Raw genomic sequence first — 11,833 nt, 5'->3', positions numbered from 1 at the left:
AGGAAGCTTTGGGAAGAGCTGATATTTTGGATAATTTTAACCCCAATGCTACCATGATTTTAGAAGTTGATGCTAGCCCTGAAGGAGTGGGAGCTGTTCTTAAGCAAGAATATAAGGGTAGAATTTCTACTATTTCTTTCAAAAGTAGAAAATTATCTAATGCTGAGTGTAATTATTCTCAAATTGATAGAGAGGCTCTATCCATTATGTTTGGAGTCAAGAAGTTTTCTGATTTCCTTTTGGGTAGGAGGTTCGTTATAAGGACGGACCATAAACCCTTGTCTCATCTATTTAACCCTAGTAAGAGTATTCCACAATAATCTAATGCTCATATTCAAAGGTGGGCTTTATTTCTATCAGGTTTTGATTTTAAAATTGAGCACATTAAGGGAGTGCATAATACAGTGGCAGATGCTCTTAGTAGGCTACCATTGTATAGAGATTATGCTGATTTTCATGTACCAGGAGAATATGTAAATTTGATTAATATTTTGGATAAGAATTCTTTTGATGTTACAATGGTAAAAGAATGTATAGAAAGAGACACTGTTTTATGCAGAGTAAGAGATTATGTAAGGAAGGGGTTCCCCAAGGAAAATGTGATGGAAATTTGTATGTTACCTTTCTATAAATTGAGAAATGATCTTTCTTTGCATGACAATGTATTACTCTATAGGAATCGTATTTTGGTTCCTGAGATGTTGAGAAAGCGTATTAAGGAAATGCTTCACGAGGGCCACAAGGGTATTGTTGCCATGAAAGCTGAAGCAAGGTCTTTTGTATATTGGCCCAACATGGACCAAGATTTAGAACAAATAACTTCCAACTGTGCATTATGCATAACAAATCGCAAACATAAGGCCATTTCACCTTTATCTTGGCCGTCAGTAGATAGACCTAGGTCCCGCTTGCATGTAGATTATTGTGGACCCATTGACAACATGCAATATTTGATTATTATTGATTACTTTTCTAAATTTATTGATGTCTATGCTTGCAAGAATATAACTTCAGAGGGTACCATACAATGTTTAAGGTCATGTTTTGCTAATTATGGTATTCCTGACACAATTGTATCTGATAATGCAACTTCTTTTATGTCTAGGGAGACTCAGAATTTCTTTCAGAAAAATGGTGTTAGACATTGTTCAGGAGCACCATATAATCCAAGTACAAACGGGCTTGCAGAACGGGCTGTCCGAATATTCAAAACTAATTTCAAAAAGTTTGATTGTAATTTGCCTGCAAAAACCAGAATGGCAAAATTTTTGTATACCTATAGACGTACAGTACAGTCTTCTACTGGCTGCTCCCCAGCTGAATTATTATTTGGAAGGAAATTTAAGGGTCCATTAGATGTTATAATGCCTAAACAAAGAGATGAGTTTTATGTTCATGAGTCTAAATTCAGAGTTGGCGATGCAGTATATGCCAAGAATTTTGGTAAGGGACCAGAATGGGTGGAAGCTAAGATTATCAAAGCTCTTGGTGAAAGAAATTATTTAGTTTCTGTAGATGTTAATGGTATTTTGACTTGGAAGCGTCACCTATCACAGTTATTTGAGAGAAAAATGTATAATACTAGAGTAACTGATGAACCGTCACTATTAGACGATACAATGATTCCTTATGTTCCTGTAGTTTCTTCTCCCCGTAATGTACAAGGATTAGAAGAAACAAATAACCCTATTCAGAACTCGGGTATGATTTGTAATCCCAATGTAGAAGTAGTAGGATCAGAGAACAGTAATTGTGATACTGGTGCCATTGTAAGAAAATCTACCAGAGTAAGTAAGAAACCTAGGAGACTCATTGAACAAATTTAATTTTTTGTGTGTTAACCTAAGGGGGGAGGAGTGTAATGTATTGAGAAGCACTACTCTCTCATTCTACTATGTTGAACCTTCTGGGAGTTGTTGTTGGCAATCTGGGATCTCCCGCGATCCACGAACTGTGACGCCAGCAGAAGCATGGGTCTGCTTACTTGTAATTGATATACCAGAATAAAGTACGTGAATGACCAACCTGTCTTCTTGGGACCTAAGTACTAAAGGACGAGAATGCAACACTTCTCCTCCCAGGCGGCGCAATATCCCTGACTTACAATAGTTTTCCTTTGACGAGACAGGTCTATTGCTTCCTTTCAGCTTCAGCAACACCCAGTTGTCTCATTTTTTCAAGTCTGGCCTGAAAAAGTTATTCGGTATTTAATGTTGTCAAATGAAAACACCGTGGCTTAACAGTCATTGTTAAAAATATTCCTAAGCTGACCCGTAAGAAGCTGGAAGCCATATTTGGAGATATAATCAGTTTATCTTACAGTCAGATTTCCATAGTTGAGTTGCACACCTCCGTATGTTGTATGAGATGTGAAAAGATTTATTTGTGTGCCTATTGTTTATATACAGACAATCCTCTCCACTTGTAGACTAATTTCCTTTATACCTTTTTCAAGACCTTTGGATATTGCCAATTTGAAGGGATGGTTGCCAACAACTCATGGGTGAAGTACATTGCTATCTTTACAATATTTACAGAACAGATCATAAACAGGTTTGGCCTCCATAATCAGATTAGTCTACATCTTACTTAGTATGAAAATTTGCATAAATTCATGCATGCATAATCTTTGCGATCCAGATATTCAGACATGCTCTCATGTGATAGAATCTTGCATATATAAATATATATCCACAAAAATGGGTAAAGAAAGGAATAACATTAGCTGCCATATTTATTTCTTAAATCTTACGCAAGCCTTGCAGATCTGAAGCGTCTGAGACGTTATCTCTTGTAATAAGGATATGTTAAAACAGTCGTCAATTTTTAACTGTCTGTTGATGACTGCAGCATAAATGAAGTCAATGAATTTTGTTAACAACTGACTGGGGAAATTTTCAGGGAGCAATCACAGAACGAATTTACGGAGGTCAGTTTTGATTCCTCGGTTTCTCTCAAGGTACAGTGAGAAGAAGAAGTAAATGCAGCAAATTTGCATGATGGTCCATTACAGTACATCGTGTCCTGCAAATAAAAGACAAAAAAAGATATCAGTTTACATTCCTTTAAATATACTATATCAACAACTTCATTTTACCCAGGCCCGTTCATTGTTTCAGTCTCGCAGTATACTCAGTTACTACTTATTTACCTAGAAATTAGAATTTAAACAGTCCGTCGTCCTATTTCTTTCCCGCTTCAGCCATGACTCTGGGAATCCCGAGGATGGAGTTGATCATTCCCGAATTCCTCTTGTGGGCCTCTGCTGAACTCCAGGATCCGTGGGCCGCGCGCAGGATTTGGGCAGCAAGTTCTGCCACGACCTGTAATGAAAGTCACATCCAAAATTGTAATCAAAGTTTCTGTTTTGTACTGAGAAGTAACAGTGTATTGGAGGCTTCCAGTTTGCATTCTGTACTACGTAATCTAATGACAAAAATTACTTTTTTTGGGGGATGGGGGGGGGGGGGGGGGATGTTGTTGCTCTTTCATAGAGAGTGACTCTAAGCAATGTTCAGGGCTCGTTATCTAGGATTAATATTTCTTGGGGGTCATTAACTTAATGATATTTACAAACTTTTGTTTATGATTTTACGGTTATATCCCCACCAGGCTCGTACCAAACAGGCCGTGATACATACCAGGTCAAAATCCTTTGGGGGCCACCATCAAGAAAAGATCCATTTTTTCCCCTCTGTTTTAATAACCTCCTGGCAATGATAGACTCACCTGTCTCTCTGTTATCATGAGATCTTCCTGAGCCGTTGCATAGTAGTACAGGAGCATTAGGTCCTAAAACATGCCAACTTGGAAAAAAAATGCAGAAAGCTGATTTTTTTTACTGATGGTACTAAAATTCTTCCTCAGTTGAATGACATAAAGTTTACCAAAGTTAACCCTGAGCTTGCTGAGTAATTCAAAATGGCGTGCTAGATGGCTGCCATTAGTACGGAACCCACTTTCTGAACTAATAACGCTAAAAATGGGGGAAAAAGTTTTACAAATTAGGTTTTAAGCAGTGGAAAGAACATTTTTCATGTCATTTATTTGATATGTTGCCCATTTAGTCATACTTTAATATAAAAAAAATTCTTTATTTCCTCAAAATAACGTGGTGTGAGATTTTATGCAATTCAAAATATGATTTGTAGTCGTTACTAACTCCTGTTTTCAATTCTCCTACATATACCATATACCCCCTCCCTTTCCCTAATACACTGTGATACCCATTGCAAGGGGTGGTGAGGAAAAGTGAACTCGTCCTGTACCTGTATAAGCTACTTCCCGTATCTCACTGGTGAGCCGTTCCCAGACACTTAGTCTACCACACAGATCCTTCGTGATTACACCACATTTCATCAGACAAGGCTGTTCAGGTACTTTATATTCATCTGGTATAATCTCAAAATATCTCACCTTTGTATTTTATAACATATATATATTATATAGTAATATATATAATTATATATAGATAAGATATTATATAATATATATATAATATATAAATGCTTTAAACATATATAATATTAATACTTATTTAATAATTATTATTAATTATATTATATAATAATAGAGATATATATAATATTATAATATATATATACAATTAGTTATTACTTAAATAGTTTATATATATATATATATATATATACATATCTATAAGATTATATATATATATAGATATAATATATAGATATATATTCTATACATTATATATAGAAGATATATATCTATAGGATATATATATCTATAGAGATTCTATATATTATATATATATAGATATAGATATATATCTATAAATATATATATATAGATATATATTATAAGATAGATACTTTAAGATATATATATATATAGATGATAGATCCGAGATATAGATAATTAGATAGATGATAGATATATAATGAGATATATATAATATATATAATATGATATATATATATATATATATATATATATATATATATATATAGATATATCTATTTTTTTTTTTTTTTTTTTATATATATATAGATATATATATATAGATATATATCTAGATATATATATATATATATAGTAGATATATAGATATATATATATATATATATAGATATTATTATATAGATATATATCTAAGATATACTATAGATATGCAGATATATATATATATATATATATCTTATATATATATCTATATAATATATAGATGATATAGATATATACTATATATATATAGATATATATATATATATAGATCTATATAGATAGATACTATATATATATATATAAATATATATATAGATATATATATATATATATATATATATAAGATAGATATATATAATATAAGAGATATATCTAATATATATATAATAAGATAGATATATATATATTATATATATATATAAACTACATTAGGTAAAGACTCTAATTAGTCTTTACTTACCTAATGTTAGTTTAATATATATATATATAGAGACTATATAACTGATATTAGATTAATAATCTAGTAGATATATATATACTATAGAGATATATCTATTTAATATAGATCTATACGAGTATTATATCTAGAAGATTCGATATAATAATCTATATAGATAGATTTATATATAATATATATTATATAGATATAGAAGATAGATCTGTATAGCATAATTATATATATAGATTAATATATATGATCATATATCTATATATACCATCTAATCTTATATATATATCGAATATATAATATAATATATATATATTAGATATATAATATATATATTATATAATATATAATATATATAGAGATATATATAATCTATCTATATATATAGATATATAATAGGATAGTATATATAGATATAAATATATTATATAAGATATATAATCTTATATTAATATATACTTATATACAGATATATAAGGATATATATATTACGATTATATATATATATATAGATATATATAGAATTATAATCTGATGATTAGATATATAGATTATATATGCATATAGATTATGATACATATATATATAATATCTATTATATTATATCTTAGTATAATACAATTATATCTATCTATATATTATTATACTTATTATTATATATATATATATATATATTACATATAGATAGATATAATCTACTATATAATTATATAAAGATGAGTAAGATTATATAATTTATATATATATATAATATATAGAGAATTATATATGATGATATATATATATTAAGATTATATCTATATATAATATATATATTATATATGATATATATTTATATATATATATATCAAAAAATTACTATAATATATATATATAAACTACATTAGGTAAAGACTAATTGTATTCAGACTTACTTATTGTGCTCTAAATATCCAGTCTCTCAGCACCAAAGGCATTGTTTTTCAAATTATTTGTAATCTGCGAATGAGAATTATTTTTAAACTACGAATTAAGAACCAGTGATTTAGTTTGACATCAGAAACTTTTCTTTGTTTCAAGGTATGAGTGATGGAAGAAAGATGCCGATGTGTGTTTTCTGCAATGAAGCCATTGACATGGATCAGGGTGCAATGGGTCAAAAGGGATTTGACAAAGTCTTAGCAATCAGCAGTGAAATAAAGGATGGGTTAGACCAGTGTGTGTATTGTGGAAAGTGTATTGACTATTCTATGATAAGCAAACAACCTCTTAAGAGACGTGATAAAATACATGAATCGAGAACTAAAGACTTTATCCACTCATTACAAGAGAAATGCATAGAACGCTCTGATAAATGGGGCAATGAAGTACATGTGCGTATTTAAAACACTGGAGATACAGTTGCTGCTGAGGTAAAATATCAGCATGACTGTCAGGTAAGTTTTCACACGGGTAGGGAATCTGTGCAAAATCCCACAAAAAGGCCTAAAGGTCGTCCTACAGGGTCAGTTGATGAAGAGAAAAATGTAGGATTTTACAAACTTTGTGAGCTCTTAGATAACAATGATGACCACCAATACACTTTGACAGAATTAGAGGGTCTTTTGAAGGATTGTTCTGGAGATGGTGAAGTGTACACTGCGAGACAACTAAAGTCTAAACTACAAGATAGGTATAAAGATGAAATGATTATTACGTGCGAGCAAGGTAAAGAGACAATTTATACATTTCTGAATGAGAGCAATAATATACTGAGACAACATCACAGTAATACTGGACTAACACCTGAAGAAATTGTCGACATGGCTGGAGTTCTCATAGAAGATGAAATAAGGACAACCATATATGATAAATCCCAGTATCCAAAATTTTTTGGAGATGAGCAACTATGAGAAGATGGAAGAACGTGTTTCTCAACTTCTATTATGTTACTTAGTCATCTCATCAAGGACAGACGCCGTAGGATTGCAATATCACACAGTATAACATCAGCTGCACGCCCCAGATCATTTCTCTCTCCAATTCTCTTAGGAGTATCAGAGTCTCATAAAAGCTTCAGTTGTACCCATCTCAAGTGAATGACCTTCAAAATCCATATTACATTGTCGATGGTGGACAACTACTGCAAAGTGTTCCTTGGCCAACAGATGTGGATGGTTGCACATATGGTGATGTTTGTAGCACATATGTATCATACGTACTAAACAACTTTGGTAAATGCACAGTATGTTTTGATGGGTATTGTGCTACATAAAAAAAAATTTGCAGAGCAGAACCGGCGTAGTCTTTTTCTCACGGTCTCTGCAGATATAATTGTTGTTCTTGAACATCCAGTCACTACTAATCAACGTTCATTCTTGGCCAATAGAACAAACAAGTCACAGCTAATAGAAGAGGTTAAAGTTCAGCTCTCAAGTAAAGGAGTTAAATGTCTACAGGCAGAGGCAGATGCTGATTACATACTGACCAGCACAACCACTAGTTATGCAGAGGTCACACTGATTGCCCAGTGGTACTAGTAGGCACTGACACTGATTTACTAGTAATGCTCATTGACAAAGTAACATATAAGAATGTATATATGATGTACTCACGTAATAATGTCTATAAGATCAGCGGTATGCAAGAGGTAATGCACCATCAGTCCCGTCAACACATTCTTCTAGCCCATGCAATCACTGGATGTGATACGGTGTCTGCCCTTTTTAGCATTGGAAAGAAACGAGCACTTACAGTTTTAGAGAACCACAGCTAGTGTGACATGTTTGATAAATTTAAAAAGTGTGATTCAAGTCATGATGAGATAGCTAGGGTTGGGGAAAATTTTTTATTAAATCTCTACAAGTGTTATAAATCAACATCTCTTGACAAGTCTCGGTACATATTGTACACACAGAAGGTGAGCAAAATGAGCCGCAATTTTAAGCTAGAGAGCCTCCCCCCAACCTCTGCAGCAGCTAAGTACCATTCATATAGGACTTACTTTACAATACAAGAGTGGCTGGGAAATCCTGGAAAGCTAGATCCTACAAATTGGGGTTGGTACTACAAAGGTAACGTGCTGACTCCCATCTTCACTGATAGGCCTGTAGCCCCAGAGCAAGTGCTGCTTATTATATCCTGTGGATGTAAGGGAGGGTGTGCGAAGAGGTGTAAATGCCGTAAAGCAGGAATGTTTTGCACAACCATGTGTTCATCATGCATAGGGCAAACATGTAAAAATTCCTGGCCTGCAGATGGTGATGAAGATGAGAAAATACTATGAAACCTGTGAATACGTATATATGATTTTTTTTGGTTAATTCAATATTTATGATTTGAATTTTTTTTATTTGGTTATTAATGGCAAGAACTTGTACATGTTACACTGAATAAAAGAAATCACATTATATATGAGTCTGGTGTATACTATGCTTGATTCAGTAGACATTTTGTGAACTCTTGTATTTTATTTGGATTTTAAATCTCGGAACATGTAAAGTTCTCTTTGAATAGAAGAAACCACATTAAATACGAGATATGTGTCTACTATGGATAAATAACAAAATTGCTTAATTCAATATTTATAATGTGAAGATTTATATTTTATTTGGATTACAAGGCCAAAACATGTAAACTTTACATTGAATTAGAGAAATCACATTAAGAATGAGTCTTGTGTCTATAATGAACGACAAAAGTATTTTTCTCGGTTTATTTCAATATTTGTGATATGAAAATTTGCATTTTATTTTGATTTTAAAGGCCAGAAAATGTAAACTTTATATTGAATAAAAGGAATCACATTAAATATGAGTTTTTAGCACCAAAGTTCCTTGTTTAATAAGTACTAAACAATGCTAAAGGAGTATTTTCGAAAATTAGCCGCATCGCAGCCGCCATCTTGGATTTTTCAGCAAGCTCAAGGTTAATTTAGGTAAACTTTATTCCACTGAACTTAGTAAGGTTTCAGATAACTTATGTGAAAAATTCAGCTTTCTGCATTTTTTTCCATGTTGAACCCTATTGCTCCTGTACTATAGCAGGAGAGAACGACGACCACCAAGGCCAAGCAGACAGCTACGAATTTTGACTGCATTCTGAAAGAAAGTCAAGCGCATGGATAAGGTAGTCTGTGAAAACGTCATGTTCTCTGTATCAACCATCTAAGATGAATTCACATCAAAACACAAAACAAAATCGTGTGTTGGTAGTTCATACTGAGTTCATGTAAAGGGAAATAATTATGAAATACAGAACCACTTGTGAATTGTACTTTGAGAGAGACGAAATAAGTGGGTGATCAGGAAGACAAACGAAGATCGAATGGTGGCGTCCAGAGAGAATCTCCCACTTTTTAAGCAGTGTCAACCCCTTTCCCAGGCTATACCTGTCCAACCACCCCTTCCTCCCGCCCCCTCCCCCACCTTCAACCCCAGGATTCCATTCAAAGACAATTTTTTCTCATCCTACCTTGTTTTGTCTGCATCATTTTTTTGTCATCTATTATGTTCTTTTTAGCTCCATTCAAGCAAGAGTTTGAATTTTTTCCACATTTATTGTGTCTTGTACGATTATCATCTTATTTGAACGCAATGAAGGGACAACTGTGTGCATCCGAGCTTCGTGACATTACAGTTTAATCATATGAATGAATATCGAACCAGATTTAATACCTATCCAAGCAAGGCCAATTTTACTGGTTGGGATAAAAGAAACCTGATGTAGCTGCCTACCCGAATTTTAGCCTTTTGTCTTCCTAAATATGTTATGTAGCTATGTATGTATGTATATAAACGACCAAGATTATCACCTTTAACATTTTATTCCCAATCATTTAATTATTGCTTATCTATAACCTATTCTGTCGTTTAAGAATTGCATTATTTTGCTGAGCATCCAAGAAGTGGGAAACGACAAGAAACCTCGACCACTATTGCCACCCATAGCAGTGACGATTTTCCCCTGCTTTTGTGAAGGAAGAATGACGTCGTCAGATATTATACTATATCTATTTAGTAAGTTATTATAATGAAGTTATAGAATTATTTTTATTTTGATTCTAGCTATCTGTTTGCCTGTAAAAATATGTACTAGATACGTGATTTTATCAACAAGAAATTTCTATTATGAGGGAGCGCAACCTTCAGGTCTCACGAGCTTTTATTTATTCATTTGTTTGTATTTTGCTGCTACGCCCACGGTCCCTCTTCACCTTGTCTATGACTGACCAAAACCAGCATCCCAGCTTACTATTATCTCCTTGCGTTAACAGAAGCACAATAGCTCGTTAATTATCTTATTATTATTATTATTATTATTATTATTATTATTATTATTATTATTATTATTATTCCAGAAACAGATCCAAGCGGAGCAACAAGAATCCAATGTTGGCGACGAAAGAAGAAGATCATCCAGCTTTTACGTAACCGAGTCACTGTCCTACGCTATGACACCCATACTTTTTTTTAACCGATTCTTTGTCCGATTGTAACTTTTCGCGAGGAATTTCTATTCGTGATCATAATACAGATCATATTTTGTGTCAGGACAAGTTATCACATAAATTCAGTTTTCATGTGTATAATTCAATCGGAAGAAAACAAAGAATCAGCCATGAAAAGAATGTGCAGAGAGAAACACTATTAATTATTCATCATTCATTTTAGTTATCAGAGAACTTCTGGGGCTTTATCTTAAAAATTGCCTATTTTAAATCATTCCTAAATACGAAGTAGTATTATGAGTGAAGACAAACTTTTCTTTTATTTATTATTTAATATTTCTACATAGAGATCCCTCTTTGCTAAAAATATGATTTCGCCCAACCATCTTGTGAGTACTGCAAAGTTCCTGCTGCCTTATTGGCTTTTGTTAGTTAATGCTGCACACTTCTTACATCCACTAGTAACATTTTTATTCTTAGATTATTAGCGTCTGATCTACTAATAATTTAAGGTATTACTAATAATACCCGGAACTCTCCCCTCACCTAACTTTCCTCAACTCGTCTGTGATATTTGTCATTCTTGCAGACATATTCTAATGAGTTTTTCATTTCCCGAAATTCTCACGGAATTTAAGTTTTTTTTTAACATCAATTCATTGTTATTTGAATTTTTTTTAGTCTTTTGCATTAAAATGGCCTACTTTTATATCTGTAACTCAGAGGAGCTACTTGTTTTTCCAATGAAATTATCTTCTAAGAGTCTCATTCGATAAATAAAGCAGCATGTCTTGATTTTCGCGCCCGTAAATAATACTTCAGGTTTTGAGTTTTTCGATATATTATCCATAGATATAGAGAAGCCTCCATAGCTATGGTCTTATCCACACCCGATGTACTTTTCTTTAAAGACTCATGGACTTATTCACTGACTTTTTTTTTTTTTTTTTTTTTTTTACCCAGAGAGAGAATGAATTAGTCAACATGATTTGTTTACAGAGAAAATCAAT

At 32.4% G+C, this 11,833-nt stretch overlaps 2 protein-coding genes across 2 annotated transcripts in view; one reads left to right on the top strand and one right to left on the bottom strand.

Annotated features, from left to right (window-relative positions):
• The first annotated feature begins 698 nt into the window (after positions 1 to 698).
• On the top strand, positions 699 to 1,826 carry LOC135211179 (uncharacterized protein K02A2.6-like). Its single transcript, XM_064244387.1, has one exon. It carries the CDS (start codon positions 699 to 701, stop codon positions 1,824 to 1,826), a length of 1,128 nt encoding a protein of 375 aa, XP_064100457.1.
• An 895-nt stretch (positions 1,827 to 2,721) lies between these two features.
• The window catches only part of LOC135214357 (pigment-dispersing hormone type 1-like), a 32,390-nt gene continuing 23,278 nt past the window's right edge, over positions 2,722 to 11,833 (bottom strand). Inside the window, exon 4 of the mRNA XM_064248593.1 lies at positions 2,722 to 3,024. The gene's annotated coding sequence lies outside the window, so the exon portion shown is untranslated. The remainder of the gene's footprint in view (positions 3,025 to 11,833) is intronic.

Source organism: Macrobrachium nipponense, chromosome 19 (assembly GCF_015104395.2).
Source record: "Macrobrachium nipponense isolate FS-2020 chromosome 19, ASM1510439v2, whole genome shotgun sequence".
NCBI lineage: Eukaryota > Metazoa > Arthropoda > Malacostraca > Decapoda > Palaemonidae > Macrobrachium > Macrobrachium nipponense.
Note: the sequence above shows the minus strand (reverse complement) of the source record. Positions and strands in the feature narration are given on the sequence as shown.

Excerpts from the sequence above, each read along its gene's own strand:
- LOC135211179 (XM_064244387.1), top strand. The coding sequence starts at position 699 with ATGTTGAGAAAGCGTATTAAGGAAATGCTTCACGAGGGCCACAAGGGT.